Source organism: Cyclopterus lumpus, chromosome 13 (genome assembly GCF_009769545.1).
Source record: "Cyclopterus lumpus isolate fCycLum1 chromosome 13, fCycLum1.pri, whole genome shotgun sequence".
NCBI classification, from domain to species: domain Eukaryota; kingdom Metazoa; phylum Chordata; class Actinopteri; order Perciformes; family Cyclopteridae; genus Cyclopterus; species Cyclopterus lumpus.
In genome coordinates, this window is record NC_046978.1 from 7,738,253 (window position 1) to 7,755,325 (window position 17,073).

The 17,073-nt window shown below is 41.2% G+C and overlaps 1 protein-coding gene across 1 annotated transcript in view; it reads right to left on the reverse strand.

Annotated features, from left to right (window-relative positions):
- Nucleotides 1-17,073, reverse strand: part of dph1 (diphthamide biosynthesis 1) — a 51,046-nt gene that overhangs the window by 4,900 nt on the left and 29,073 nt on the right. The window contains exons 5-9 of the mRNA XM_034548779.1: nt 15,048-15,202; nt 13,841-13,962; nt 11,185-11,253; nt 10,572-10,728; nt 7,501-7,601 (exon numbers count right to left, since the gene is read on the reverse strand). Of these exons, the coding sequence (XP_034404670.1) occupies nt 7,501-7,601; nt 10,572-10,728; nt 11,185-11,253; nt 13,841-13,962; nt 15,048-15,202 (604 nt within the window). The remainder of the gene's footprint in view (nt 1-7,500; nt 7,602-10,571; nt 10,729-11,184; nt 11,254-13,840; nt 13,963-15,047; nt 15,203-17,073) is intronic.

A 17,073-nucleotide genomic window follows, 5' to 3' on the forward strand; every position in this document is an offset into this window, starting at 1 on the left:
TAAACAGCTGGAGGGAAAAAATGAACAATGGAAAAATGAAGACGAGAGAAGCGTCCGGGGCTACGGTGGTTAGCTTTCACGGATCAATGCTATCCATTGCTCCATCTTCACTCAGGGACCGGACCCTCCCTTGTCCCTAATCCTAATGATGTATTGACGAATGTCAATTGAGTTGCAGTGCTTTTAGATATCCTGTAGATGATGTTAGAACTAGGTAAAGAAAATGTTTTGCCGTAATTACTTGAATATGTACGCTAATGCGTCAAAAATCCCCATCTGTCTAGTATTCATCTTCCGACTTTCACACAATTTCTGCAGAATTGATTGCACTGTTGATGCTTCTCCCCCCCTCCCCTCAGAAACTGTAAGCCAGCTGAGTCAGAGGTATTTGCACCAATCTCCTCAGACCTACAGTTTTCTGAGTGGAGATCGTGTGACGGTTCACTAGCCTGTTTACTGGTCTGTCTGTCTCCTGCACCCAACAGGTAACTGGAGGCGTGGAAAGCCCTACTTGGAAGCGCCTGGGCCCGATGCGCTCCGAGGATACAGCACATGTATCAAAACCACTTTAGCCCAAACACACAGGAAAAAAAATTATGAATAGTGTGTAATTATAACGGGGGAGTCTGACAGTTTCACTTTGTGTGTGCTCTTAAATGTGCGTCGATGTATATATGCACTTCTGCTGTAAGCATTTGTCTATAGTGTGTAGAATGAGCTGAAAAGAACACAGGAGAGGTTAAAAGAGGGAGAGTTATTAATAAAGCAAACCAAGACTCCTCTCCTAAATCCTTGGGGCTGGCGTTGAAAGAAAAGTAAGGTAGAAAGCATGAAAGAGAGCAGATAGCTGATTGGCACATAGACCCAGCAGGGACATTTCTAATATAAGCACTGAGACTGAGTGAATAGTGCAGTTCAGTAAAATGCATGCTGCCATGGCAGGTAGTGCCCACCAGAATTTGGCCCAAATTGTATTTTCCAGCCCTTCTTTGGCCTTTAATTTCAGCACAGTTGAAATTCCACATCATGGGGTGCAGTGGTACAAAGAGAGCTGGAGGAAAAAATATGTGGAGAGACAAAGCAAAAAGATGGGCTCTCGCAGTGGAGCCTTACAACTTTTTCCAAGACAAAGATTTACCGAAATGATGAAACCTCGTCTCTTCAGTCCCTGCAGGAACTGTTTACTTAAATAGAAAGAAGAACCCTTCGAGACATGCAAGGAGTTAGAAGAACAGGATGCAGGACTGGCGCAGATTACTCTGTGATATATAAAAGGTAAGGTTGCATGACATTTATCTCTGCTATGCAATGTGAGCTCCATGCCTGTCCGAGCTGCATTACCTGCTGTGGCCCATTACACCCTGATAGTGTTCGGGAGACCTCCACCTGCATGGCTTCGGTTCAATTACACAGTCTTGACCTGGCAAAAAGCACGTACGACCAACCTTTAAGCACTACCGGGCAATGTAGAAGGCTCAGCTTTAATCGCAAACCTGATTGAATGAGAAAACTTTCATTTCAGTGGAGTCAAAAAATACAATTCATACAGAAAGATAAAAGACTGCAATGCACAGGGTGGCATTTGAGTCTAGTTGAGATAAGTGTGTGGGTGTACAGATATCTGTACAATAGTTTAAAGCCTGCTTGGGGAAAGCCTAATTACACACTTAAGAGCATATGCTAATGTAGCCCCTCTGTTTGTATGAGTCTAATGACAGAGACAGCCTGGGGGTGGGCTCTGTGCAGGGTGCTTTGCCAGCTTGTGCTGAGCACTAATGTGTCCTCTACCACCCGACTGTCTAACTCTCATTCGCCATCTCTCTCCTCCTTTTCTTCCTTCAACACAGCTACACAGACCTGGTGGTTTGTAATATATATTGTATTGCCTAAGTATTTAGCTGTGATGGGGGGGAAATTAAACATTGACAAAGGCATTATTATGATAAATAAATGCAATGGTTTCCAACACAGCTGGACATTGAACTTCCCTACATTTTTTGCTGTCGACCAAAATGTGGTTGTTCAGATTCTTTTAATTTTAAATTAGATTCTGGTACATTTTAAGACAATTATTTGAAGCTTAATATCACTCTATACACGCTATAAATAAGGGCTGGGCATGTTAACGCAGCAATCCATTAACGCCGACAATAATTATATCATACCAAAGCTGCCAACTCTCACGGTTTTGCCGTGTGACACACGCATTTGATTGTTTTCACACGCACTCACACCACACAACCAATTTCTCACTGCAAAAAAAATTCTGATTTTGGGCAAAGTGGGGGGTCTGTCCCCGAGACGCGTTCGTTCCTTTTCAAACTCCCCGACGATAGGTGGCGCTAAGGAGCGCATCTGTAACCCTGTTCGCTGCATAGACATCCTATTTATCCCAAAGAGTCCCGAAGTTAGCAACAGAAGAAGATTTTCAAAGAGACACTCTGGAGAAGCAGAGACTAAGGTATGTTAACTCTCTTAAACTTAGAGACTACGGTATGCAGCAGGAGAGCACCTTGTTAACCTCTTGGTATACTGCATGCTCAAAACATCATACAATTGTTTATTAAGGCTGCTCACATAGCATTTATCTTTTTATTTACAGGCCAAAGAAAAGGACCCTCTTGAACAAGTAAGATGTATTCCAAAGCATTTAACATAAAGACAGGAAATGTGTGCAATAGAATTAGGCATGTTTTTGTAAATGAGAGTAGTTAATAAAAAACATTGTAATTCTTTAAGGTAGCAAAGATGTCTCGTAAAAGACCTTTGCCAGGCCGAGGACAAAAGCAAAATGTATTATATTATTTAAAGAACCAGCCACTGTCAGAACAGCTAGAACAATTTATAGAAACAACAGTGCAACAGACAGGACAGAGAGAGATATGGACAGATATGGACAGCTTCTGGGCTGGAATGGCAACAAGGAAACATAAGGTATACATTTTGTTTGGCAGGTGTGGCTTGACTACATCCGTTGCTTTAATTGATGCATGCATATATTGTGTCATACATGATGCAAACTATGCATGTTGTATCTGAAGTTTGTTACAGTACACTTACAGTATTAATGAAAACAAAATATGGTATGTTTTCCCATTTTGTTCTTGGTTCATTTTCAATAGGTGACAGGAGCCAAAGAATTTCAGAGGCTTGCTGCCGTCGCCAAGCTGGTCCTGGTGTTGCCCCATTCAAATGCAGATGCTGAGAGGGTGTTTTCAGTTGTGGGACTAAATAAAACAAAGACCAGAAATAGCCTGGCATTGGATGGCACCATGTCCTCCATCATGGCCATAAAGAAGGCCGACCTGGAGCCCTGCTTCAGATGGGAGCCCCCCTCAGCGGTCATCAAGGCCTCCAAGAAGGCCACAGGCCAGTACAACCTTGCCCACAAATCGTAAAATATTCTGATCTCTGATACCTCATTTTTTGTTATTTTATTTATGTGTTGAACCATTGTTTTGGTTAAAAAGGCTACTGTTTAAGCACTTTATTTGTTGCACTTTTTTGTTTCATAATGAAAAATATTTCTCCCTAACTAATCTTGTGTCATTTTTTGCTTTTTTGCTCTTAAGAATACAATTATTAACAAATAGGTTAGGTTTCAGTTAAGAATTAGTTGAATACCATTGTAATCAAAATGTGAATCAACCTATCTTGGTCAAATCTTAAACACAGGTCTATGAATTTGGCTATATTGTGGTACATAGACAGACAGTCATTGAGGCACAACAATAGTTTTCTGGTTGAATGTTCAGATTAAGTCTAAAAGGCCCTGCAAGTCATGAGCAGATGGACATGAATCAGAATAAGTTCAGGTATTGCACATCTTTAGCATACCACCCAAAAATCCACTAGAATGCATGAAATAACATCTACTTAAACCAACATTTCCTGGAGGCGGACCACCATGTCTTTGCTTCACAGAATGTAACCAATGTTGTCCATCTCCAGTAGGCCGCCCCTATCAACGACTATGGGCCCCACAAACCACCAGAATGCAGGGCACAACATGGGTACAACGCCAAATTAATTCAAATTTCCTGATAGTTGAGCCACCAACATGTGTAAATGTTGGTCACCCCCGACAAAATCTCATTCCAAGGTTTTTTGAAAAGTTGGCAGCTCTGGTTAACAGCATTTTTTTTGCATTGGGAGGGGCTTAATGCTGCACACATTAACTGAGAACATGGAGAAATGTACTTTTAAATGGACATTTTCATTTTAAATCTCTACCAGACGGCGTACTACGAGCATTAAGTACCACAAGCATGAAGTACGTCTTAAAGGCGTCACACAGCATTGATGCCAACGAGCTACCAAACAACCAGTGGAGCGAAACCTCGTCAGACTACTTTGGATGCGGCGTGCGGGAGAACTGTGGATAAACCAACGCAGGAACAATGAACACATGAACAAAGAACACATGAACAATGAACACGTGAACAATGAACACGTGAACAATGAACACGTGAACAATGAACACATGAACACGTGAACAATGAACACATGCCTCGGCCAAGTGGAGAGCAGCGGACTGCAGGCCGCTTCCTGTAGAGGAAGATGTCGGTCTGAGGAGCGTCCTGAGAATCACAACGAAAGACGGAGCGTACGAGCCTCAAGACGCACCGTCGATGTGTATGAAACGGAGCGGACTACAAAGATGGCGGCGTTACAACGGGCACCAACTGTTGCTCTCACTGGAGACGACTGGACATCGCTGGGTACCACAGTTATCTCTGAGTCACAGTTCATGATATTGATGAACTGGGAGCTGCATTCACGTGCTTTGACTGTCATGGCAACAGAAGACAGACATGCTTCAGAAACGTGGACGGAACATTGTAATCATGTTGCACAGCAGTGGTCCGTTTATAATAAAGTCAGAACACTTAGCGGTGACAGAAATATGATTGCAGGGCATTTGACAAAGTTCTGAACAATGCAGAAAAGGTTATGAGACACTTAAACTAACTGTTGGTAACTGTTCACCCTATATTTATCTTTCTTTGACTGAGATTCACTAAAAGGAAATCCACAGGCTGTAAAGGCTAAAAGGTCCCCTGCACAGTAAATTCCAGCTGTGGAGGGACCATAACTACTGAACAGAGACTGTAATGATGTTCTCTGATACAAGACAAATGTTTCTTCTGGTACCTGTTCAGAAAAAAAAAAGAAAACAGATTTAAATACTCTATGTTAATTTGCTGTTGCTGCGAGAGTGCCTGTTATATTGTTCTGATAACATTACTTTAAAATAAAAGCGTGTAATACACTATTTTTTAATTCATTATTGAATTTTGCACATAATGCGAATAATCGCTCTTAATCACAGAAAAATCATGCGATTAATCGATTAAATTTGTTCATCTTTGCCCAGCACTAATATATATATATATAATATTTATTTTTTTAAGAACGGTATGGACACTTGAGTAGTGTTAGTCACTATTCTTGAACGTTTTCGAACAAAACCCAGCCATAGTCTTTAAAAGTACAAAGAAAAAATGATTGTTGCCTTCTGATGAATATAGTTTCCTGTTTATTTGGTACACCTCACTAAAAACTGATGCAGTCTCCAACAACAGCACCACTGCAGTAAATGCTATGTTCATGAAGCTTATAATGTTCAGTGTTGGTTGAAACTGTTGAAGTGTTAGTTCAACTTCATGATCATTTTGGAGGCTGTGGTGTAATTACATTTTCATGAGTTACACTGAGATATCATATACATTATATATGATATATTAAAGGGTTATTAATAAAGGAAAATGAATTAGCTAGTTGTACTTTTTAAACTGGCCACTGACTATAAAATTATATAGTGTATTTCTCAGATGTTACACGATACAGATAAAATGGGCCTCATTTAGTATCTTAACACTTTAGTTTTCTTGACAATGCCATGAATGCCTTGTCAGACCTTGTTGAAAAGCTTTTGTCTGTAATAGTTTGTTTTGGTTGGGTGAATCGTGGCTGACTTACATCATTTCAGAGTTTAACTCATACGTCAGTCTAAAGAGGAGAGCCAAAAAACAAAGAAAAACATTACTTCTACCACAATCGCGTGCTTTCCAAACACAGCCCCCTCAACTACCTCTGCATCTCTCTCTTTGTCTCCAACTCACTCTCGATCTCACTCAGACCTTCTGTCCTCTCTCACCCACTCCTCCCTCACACATCACACTTCTCATTACTCCACAGTGAGAGGCCAGTCCGAGGGAGTGTGAGGAGTGTGTGTGAGTGTGTGTGTGTGTGTGTGTGTGTGTGTGTGTGTGTGTGTGTGCATGTGCGAGTGCGAGTGCGAGTGGAGATGTTTCACATCAACGTCTCACTAACCGCTTGTCCATCTTGGAAGTCAGATAAATTGGAGAAGCTGCACCTTGAAGCCTGAGCACTTGATATTTCTTTCAGGAAACTTAAAGAGTGAATTTCTTTGAAACCTGTAATAAGTGTTGTTGGGTTCATAACAGCGTTAAGTGACAGGGCTTTGATCAGAACCTGCCACTAATTATCATGCATTAATAACAAGATCAGCAAGTCCATCGATAATGTAATCATGTAGTCATAGTATGTGAGTAAATGAGTAAGTGTTGCTTATGTCTGATGGGTTTGTAGTTTCTATGGGTTGCAGGAATGTTGTTTTAATCATGGTAAGATTAAATTAAAAATAAAAACACATAAAAAGCAAGGGGCATTTTAGTTTTTACAAAAGTACATAGTGAAAAGTAAGCACTTTAATAGATTATTCATGAACAAAATCCCCCTTTCTGCCTTTGTCTAAATTGAAGAAATTGTGCATTATGCTCAACTATTAGTTGTTGCTACAAGGGCAAAACTATGGACTCTCACAAACACATGAATGCCAATTTAATTTATGAGGCAATAGACTCCAGACTTCTGTGTTTCTGCCACTTGTTATAGTGTTCACTTGGAAGTTAAGCTGAATCGCAAGTTGTGTGCAATGATGCTTACAGAATACATTAAAAAAGTTGTTGATTGAAACTTTTAGGTGAGTACTTGGTGTTGAACATAACAGTCCTGTCAGTATCCATGATGTGAAAGATAAACTAGCCATTATTTTAACAAAGGCACAGCAGTGATTAAGAATTTGCAATTGAAGAAAACAATGAGCCAAAGGAAGAAGTGTTTTAATGATGTGTGGAAGACAATGAAAGTAATCCAAACTGTAAGGTCATGGCAGGTGGTACCAAATGAGGCTCGTCAAGTCTTTGCATTAACAAAAATAACATGGCAACCTTTTCACTGTATAAGAAAAAATCTTAGCCTTCAATGGTTCATGCATTGCAGCGTCGCTCAAACGCTTTGGAGGTGTTGTCAAGGAGAACAGACTAAATCACTAGCTTCTGCAAGGCTAGGAGAATATGGGCCATTGATGATAATCCATCTGCCAAGGTCAAGCTGTTCTGATTCACTGAATAGGACGTGTCCTAACTGTGTGTGTGTGTGTTCGATTATGTATAGGTGCATCTTCATACTCACGCATCTACATCCTGCATCAAATCCAGCTTGCCTGGGAAAATCTCAGACAGTAGCACTCGAGTGAAGGATTTGCCCAATGACTGGAGCCTTGACTCCAGGTGCTAGGGGGAGAAAGAAGTAAAATAAAATGGACAAATGGAAAGGTTAGCAATCCACACGTCAAGCAGAATTCTTTCCAGTATTGTGAAACTTAACAGAATCAAATGAGAAGTTACAACTCCCAAAAACCCATGACTCCCTCCCACAAAGACAGTGCAATCTATATACGCAATCTAGGGTTGTCCAGAAGTTTCTGCTTTACTGTTAATAATCTCAGCAGGAAGACTATTTCATCCAGCTGTTTCTGAAGCCTCATATATCCATTGCAAGGTAGCAGACAGATTTGTGTCCTCAGCCTTGTCCTCCAGCTTCTCCTGCATTCTCACGCCAGGTGGGATGTGTAATCCGTGTAGCACCAATAATGTAATAATATCCTGAAATGTATTAACACCTGAAAATGTAATAGCATTTGCACTTGATGTGATCTAAAATATAATAAAACCCAATAATGTAGCCCAATTAGGCGAGTCATTTTTGTTAAAAACTGTTAATGTACTCATTTTGACAGATAATGTAATGTCAAAAAGTATGCTTTTTTTAAAATCTTAATTGTAAAGTGCACAAGGTTGCAACATTTATGATACAGTGTCATGATAGCTTATTGAAGACCTAACATTTGACATGGATATAAATGTAAACTCTAAGCTTTATGTAGAATTAGAAATATATGACTGATGGCAAGTAGTACATTGTTATGGGAAGATGAAACTAAAATCCCCATCAATGGGAAATTAACCCTCCCATTCGCATGCTGATGGGATTTTATGGAACCAGTTTCCACTTTCTCTCCTCTTCTCTCTCTCCTTATGGACATTACTAACTCTACTTCTTCCCCGGAGTCTTTGTGCCTTCTCGCCTGATAGGGTCCATTGGACCTGGCTGTGTCTGAAGCTGGTCCTGGGTGCTGGCTCCTGACTCCTTGCCCCTGCTTCCTGCATCCAGCCCCTGATCTGGGCCTGGCCTCCCTCCCAATGGCCCTGCCTCCTTATCTGTGCCTCCTGCCTCAAGGGCCTGGCCTCATTGGTCCGGCCTCTTTCACGATGCCTCCTGCCTGGTCGGCCCTGCTGATGCCCCCCCTTCTGTTTCATGGATTGTGGAGGTCTGGATCGTGGTCCATGCCTACTACTCATTATTAATAATTTCTGTCATATTCATGTGTTTATGTAACTCTGTTCATCTGTACTCATGACGTCTATTGCATCTGTCCATCCGGGGAGAGGGATCCTCCTCTGTTGCTCTCCTGAAGGGTTCTTCCCTTTTTTCGCTGTGAAAGGGTTTTTCCGATGTGAGATTTTGGGCTATACAAAATAAACTGAATTGAATCTTAAACTCAACACCATCAGTATTCCATTTCCCGCATGTTAAACAAAGGCAAACCAGTAGATTCAATATCCATGAAACAACCAATCCAGAATGTTAGTTTAATGAGATAGTTAGTGAGGGAAACTGTTTGGGCACTTGTATAGCCACAATCCCATTCTCTCAGTTTCCCCCTGGAGTTTAAAACTGCAGGTGAAGGGAGGTCAGAATTTCAGATCAGGCACTGCTCCAGACTCCCTCTTCACAATGCCCACATTACTACGAACACGCAGCAAATTCACCTGTCAAGATCATACTGCATTTCATGTTCACAAATGAACAAGACCCTGTGGTACTCCTTCACTTTGGACAGCAATTTAATTCCCAACCTAAAGAGAGGAATCCCGAGTGCCCAGCCTGGAGATTGGCTCCAGAATTGATGCCATGTGTACAGGTGAGCCAAACTACAGTATGTTTTCATAAGCATAAGCATTTTGCAATTCACCAGATTCCAACACCACCCTGGTGGATAGTGGGCCCACTTTACTTCCTCACATTGAGCTGGATCGGGCACCTTGGGTACAAGCTCAGACACCAGGACGTATATAGCATATCAAACAATTAAACTGTTTAGCCACTTCAAGGAATTCTTCACTTTGCTGTCTCTGCCTTGAAGTTTTGGGCTTTGCTACTTGGACTAAGGTGTTATTCAGGGATGCATAAGTCAGCCAAACCATGTGAAGAAACCCCATACATGTTCTTTTAGTAAGATAAAGGTATGAGAGTTGCTGATATCCACTGTCCTTGGGAGTATCATGAGACGTTTCTACCACTGTGCTCTTATCAGAGATAGTTCTGTCCCCTAATTTGAGAGGATATCCGACACTGTACTTCCTAATCTCGAAAGATCGTTATGGGAGAGCTGGTGGGTCTTTTTATACATCCTCTCCTGCCTACTCTTTTGGCTCTCTGGTTGACATTTCTACATCAATGTTAACTTCATCTTTCATGTCTGGATATATTCAAACAGGAGAAGTGCACCAATAAAAGCCAAACAAATATATACTGCAGGCCTAGATCTGGAGTGTTTTTGTTTTAACCGTTTACATCTAAAAGGTGCATGCATTCTACCAATTATATAAAGCCGGTATAGCTACTACACAAAGTCAACCACACAACAGTACATAAAACAAAGGAGAAAGAATAAAGAGAATGGGCAGTGGAGGGAAAGCAGCAGGAGAAGAAACAGTGGGTTAGTAGTGACCGAGGAGGGCTTCTTCGATCAATCAGTACTCCCAGTCATGGACAGACTTGTGGGCATGCTAATGCATAATCGCTCATACATGCAAAGACTTTGAGTTTCTCACTCGACACATTACTGGACCAGCAGTAGCGTACACACGTAAAGAATCTATGAATACATTTCATGGGATTATTACAATGAGATTATTATAACATGAGAAGCTATTTTAAATGACAGAATTGTTCATTTACTATAAATTACTATGTTGTGCTGGGAAGAAAGGCAATTGTCAATTCCACTGAGGAAAAGCCTGGATTTCATATGGTATATTTTAACCTTATAAATAATTATTTGTAATTATTGCTGAATAGTACAAGCCATTGCACAAGTGGCCTCAGGACATGTAGACTGTGAGGATGCAGACTCTCACCTCCATGACTTTGGGGCTGCCCTGCCGGCCCAGGGTTCCCATGATCAGGCCCCATCTGTGGGCAGACCGAGCCTTGTTAATAGCCTGGAGCCTCAAGGCACGCATGGCTTCGTGGTCATAGTACTCCCTGGAGAAGACCTTACTGTATGGGTCATATCTAAAAAGAACACAGGCAGGAAAAGGTAAAGACGCACCGATGTCAATGGAATGTACACACATAAAATGACCATATTATAAACAGTACCAACTATTGTTCAGCTATCTGTCTTGAAAACAGAAATGAAAAAAAAGATGAAAAAAATCCAATCATGAAAAGGTATCAAGTATGACAGGAGTTAGTGTATTTTAGAAAAAATGTAGGTATTGCTGAGCATCTAATCTCCTTTTCTCCGGTACAAGAGGATCACTTGAGATTAGAATCTTGTTTATGAGAGAGACCTGTGATCTGTGCAGCAGTGCATATGTGTATAATGACACAATTTCACTTTGCATACAAACACGACCTCATCAAAACAGAACTTCATCCTCCTCACAAAATGGGATTATGACACTGCAATAAGTAATATAATCGGAAATATTTGACAACAAATGGCGTCATTTTGTTCCACAATACCTGTAAGCAGGGATGTCTGGGTTTGCGATCATGATTGACTCCAGGTGAAATCTTCCATCTCCCAGATAACTATAGAAAAACACCATGCAATTCAATGTTAGAGGTAAAAAAAAAGAGGTAAAAAAAAAGAAGAAAAAAAAAGGAAAATAAACAACCCTCCAGACAATAAAATTCAATGTGAAACCATAATAAATACTGGCCTATTATTCTCCTACACCGGCTTTCTCCATTCCTCTATGCACAGCCTTTTTAACAGAAGACCAAAGTGTTACCAGGCCTGAGGCTGGGGTGGAGGGTCTTCCCATCTCTGCTGTCTGGGAACATGAACCCAACGATTGGGGCATGCTGTTTACAGAAAATGCAAGCCCTCGCAATTAACCCAGGGTCTGGTGCTGGGGATTCGCCAGAGCCCGAGTGGAGGCAGAGTTCATCAACCATAAGTACACGGAGGAATGTAGGTGCCTGAAAACACAAGCTCAGGCGGAACGGTCTCACATAAACTCCCTTCTCAGAGTCGGCTGAGAAGAATCCTACTGATAGTGTGAGGGGGGCTTAGATCGGTACCCCTGCTCATTAATGTACAGTCTCAGTGGGCCTATTGAGACTGGACATGCAATTCAATCCACTAATTGGTCAACTATTAGAGCAGCTTGAATCAGGCTGTGGTTGGTTTACCATGTAGGCTACCTGGAGACATGTCAAAACAATACTTTATTTTTAAGTGTGTGTGTGTGTGTGTGTGTGTGTGTGTGTCATCCAAGGCCTTTATACAATTATGTTCACAATACACCTGTTGCACCGTAGCCTTAGGTGGACCTCAGCTCCCTGAAGCTTCAAGAGGCTGGTGTGCTCAACTCTAGCTTAAACTACCACCCCCGCCCATTCATATTCTACTGTTCTTTGAAAAAGTGCTCTCGCTATAATGGTGATGCTACTTATGTGTCTTTGAATTATGCAACGCCATAGCTTCAGATTCACATCTTCATATTGTTATATTACGAGCAGGAGCTGGAGTGGAGGCGGCGGATATGAATGGTTAACTGATCGTAGCTCGTTTCATTGCAGCTTTTAAAAACAATTTTCTTCATTATAGAAATGAGACAGCTTGGGACATTTCTAAAGCTTCAAGATGGGCCTCAAAGACTAATACACCACTGCTCATTTTCCATAAAGCTCAAGTAGCTCAAAGCTTATGCAATTACAACAATAGAAAGTTGGAGCACTGACTCATAGCTAATTAATGTAAGATAACACAATGTTAAATATGAATTTACTGTGAAAAATCATGCACCGTTTAAAAGCGTTTGCTCTGTGCTGCAATTGTGTCAATACCTCAACAGTGATTCATTGAGGTAGAAAGAAGCTTGTTAATAGAGGGGAACTATGAATTAAGCTTTGGAATGCTTTTACAGCTGAATAGAACAATAACGTATATTTATGTTTATTATTAAAATTGTACATAGTGGTTGGATTAGGGAAGGAGGTAGATACAGCCCACTTCAGGAGGGTTGAAATCCTGACTACGTCTGCAATTTGTACATGTGTACTGAATGTCTGTGAAGATTCTGAGTGTGTGTGAGAGAGAGCAAGTGAGCATGCAGTTTAATCGATTCTTTCTCCCATCACACCACTACACCCCCCGACTCACACATCAAAGACAACGCACATTGGATTAGTAGGTGAAGCACACCCTAACCCTTCCACTTCCAGGTCTTTCACAAGTACAAATTACACTAAGAAAGACACACACACCACCTTTGCCTGGCTTATGCATATAGCAAAGCTTGTCCTTGTGTAGCCATTTTAATCTCATGCACTGAGAGGTTTGAATCACATGGACTAACACTAGATGTGTGCAGATCAGACATACCAGGTGATGCACTTGAGACACCCGTGGTATTACTTCAACTCACTGTGCACCACAGAGCATCAATGGATTCTCTCTCCTCGACTGCAGAGCTGCACGAGATGCATAGTCACAAAGTGGCTGCGGAGGCGTTGCTGTTGTTACTTTGCCAGAGCAGTCTCTTCCCTAAGCTTCACTTTGACAAGTCGTGCATGCGCACAGCATTCATTTTGATGTAAAAACGCAGATGAGCTAGTCTGTTATTACCCATCATACCTTTCCCCTTTAGAGGAAATAAGACGTTATAAAACAGGAAATTGCACAAGCTGAAACAAATGTCCAGACGAATGGCTGTTTATCAATTCTCAGCATTAACGAGCCACAGTAGGTGTCATACTCCGTGGTAACATTTCTTAAAACATAGACGTGGATGTGTGCCGTTTGTTTGAAACAGCCAAAGGTTTCTGGGTCTGTCTGGCTTTACACCATTGGATGCTTTGCCCGGCATGAATTTATTTTTAGTCTTGCTGTTAGAGATCAGCATCTGGCCGGATATAATAGAAGCCTGATTGGAAGCGCACAGACACAGCTATATGTCACTGCTGGCTATGTCGGGTGTGAATGGTCATACTGATCATTCCAAATGTCACATGGGTGGGCAGGGGTAAATATAGCACCTGGTGGGCTCTGGATGAGTCAAGGCTGAATGTCTTTGGTAATCCGAATATCTCTCTGCTGACTAACAGGAAGAAATAATAGAATATGTGCTGAAATTGTGAAGTGGGAGACAGGAGGATGGAGGCGTCTTACATTATGGCATTTACATTGCGATCCAAGCGAGGTGAGGTACAGCCCAAAATTTCTCCTGGTGAAAGTGGTCGGCACTGTGGTACCAGCACATCATACTCTGGCTTGAGGGCTGCACTCACAGCCTGCAGCATAGAGGAGGGAAGAAGAAAAGACAGATAGAAATGTACATGTTTTTGGGTGCTCACATTTGACCCTTTCTCTTGTTTTAGAGTAGCACAAGGTTTGGAATGCTTCCCCAAACAAGAGAGCTTTGAGATAGTCTTTAAGTAACCCTTGAAACCATGAACTAAAATGGACACATTTGTTTTTCTTTTTGTCCTCATCTTATGATGACACAATAAAAAAAAAAAGTGTGAGCCATCAAACGCAAGAACATTACAAATGCAGAAAATATGTGCACAAATACAGACACTCAGTGCCATGATGCATTTGCTTAATGGGGAATTAGAAATGTTGTTTCATCTAAACCAAACATACAGTATAACCTATGTGTAATACGATTGTACTGTAATTTTGTATATTTGCTTTGATATCTACACACACACAAATGTACTGTACATATATACACAGACGTATATATATATATATATATATATATATATATATATATATATATATATATATATATATATATATATATACACACACACACACACACAGATATACAAATGTACACACACACACACACACACACGTATATTTGTAAAGGCAGAGCATGGTGTAAAAATAGTGAAGGCCCAAAGTGGTGATTGTTCAACATGATAAACGACAACAACAGAATGCATTATAGAACAGATTCTGAAAATAAATAAATAACACATTACTTAATACTATAGCTGCTGCCGCTGCCACTGCTTATGTAAACGGATCACGACGCTGCACCGAGAGGCCTTCCGAGTTCATTCCACCTTTCAAATCCAAAATAACTGCTGCCGGATTTCTCAAACCCACACTTGAGCTGAGCTTAAGTGCGGAGTACGAGCTTGTTATAAAAGAAAAGCCAGGAACCAGATCAAGTATACTGTACAAGTACACAGAAGAATGTATATATGTGTGTGTTCCTATACTGCACACACAAAAAAGGATAGATGTAAAACAGAAAATACACACGTGGCTATGACCATTCAGGTCAAACCCCAGAACCACACCCTGACTGAAACATGGACTCATCCATACAGACAATCAGACAGACCCAGTGCTTGATCACCTGCAGTGCTGCCACAAACTGAATAGTGCTGACGAGTGCCAGAGATTGTGCAGGAGGGAAGTTGAACTTGACCGTGTCCAGGAAGTGTGCGTTGTCCATCTGGATATCCACAAACACATACAGCATCTTAATACCTGCCGTGGAGTCTATGGGGACTGCAGGGAGACAAAAACAAAAGAAACACGGATGAATAATTCACTCTGTGATGCTGGCTCAAATATATAGCACATGCTCAGCAATAGTGCTGTATGCGAACACATCACATGCTCACATATACATCTCAGCGGATGGCCCTGTGACATAAGTGAAGCTCATTCACCGTGAATCTCCAGCACATGCAGGAACTGATGCAAAAACCTCATTTATTTAAGGAAGGAGAGGGACACATGCGCTTACTATTTCCGGCATTCAATTTCACAGGCCATTTTATACGCACCCGGGCCTAGGAGAGTTAGCTGGAACACGTGCCGAGTAAGATGCTGAAAAAGTTGGCGAGAGTCCAAGAAAATAGGGGCAAGGGAGAATTATCGTTGTCGCTGATCAGCGTAAGTATTCTTCCTCTTGTGTTAAATTTAATTTGGAGATCAGGTGTGAAGGGACTTTTTTGTTGTTGTTAAGATTAAGAAAATGGCCCATTATGATGAGGATGTTTTATGAGCGAGTGCAGCTTGATGTCAAGATTAAAGCAACATTGATGTCAATTAACTGGAAAGAGAAGTGATGAATTGGCTCACATCTCAGCAGAGGAGGGAGGGAAGAAGATGGATAAGGATTTTTTAATTTTTTAAAGGGAAGGGGAGGTGGGAGGTTGGCTTTGCTGCAGCCTGCAGGCCACATGTTGAGTGAGAAACCAATGAGTTAAATATATCATCAGACTAAAAAGGACCAAAGGAGTTGAGGAAAAATCCAGCCTGCTTGTTTATAGGCACTCCCAAAACGTAAAAGGGCAAAGAAAAGTGACATCGATCTGTGTTCACATTAGCATGGTAGCCTGAGAGCACTTGCACACTGCAATTAGAGTCAGTCAATGAGATAGACAGGACTCACTTGCCCCGTCGGTGGTTTTATATATCCATGTGTTATAGCAATAAGGTCACTCAGTACAGCTGCTTATTAGCGGCCAATCGTAAACAAAAACACAGGCACATTCATGACAAGTGAGACTGAGAAAAGGTTGAACATCAGGGTATACTGGCTTATTTACAAATCAATATGTACTAACAGGTTCCATTCTATATTGTGCTTCGGTGGAACTTCATGAATAATGCAGCAATCACTTGGTGTCTGAACTGATCTATATCAAATTTGTGGCAGTACGACAGAAGACTTATCAGAATTCAACTTCTACGTCTCTCTAATGCAAACGTTTGCTCTCAGCCTTTGTAAAGCACTAAGGGCCGTTGTAGCGGAGCTGTTCTGTGGTGAAAACAAGACTTTCGGCCCCATAATTATGTGTAATAGGCTAACTGTTTACTGGCCTTTTATGTCACCCTATGGCAACTTTATGGACTCATGCTGGACCACGTCAATAACACTAGCTCAAACTAAAGCTGGTGCCAAGTTTTGCTTTGCAAAGCTCCTCCAAAATGAGTCCATCCACCAAACTATTGAAAGCCTGCCTGTGATGTGGAAGAGGGTCCAGTAATACTAACAGCTATGGCAGCAGGCCTGACATCTCAGCACGGCTTCTGTGGCTCGCCAGTTCTTTTTCTCTTTTCTCAACTAACTCCGACTCCCTTCTTGTCGTGTTTTATTTTTATTCAGACTAGTCACACACAAAAATGTTGTTAAAACATCAAGGAGGTTTAATAAAAAATAAAATATCAACAAATATTATTATAACTTCCAAACATACAAAAACATGATTTTATTATGTTGCCCATATTGCCCTGCACTAGATGGGTGTGCTTTATGACGACAAAAGATGAGATGGCACCAATATTCGCAAAAGCAGATACCGCAGAGGAAATGAAAGGGATGCAGGGGAGAAAGGTTCTCGATGAGTCAGTGAGAACACAGTGTCTTT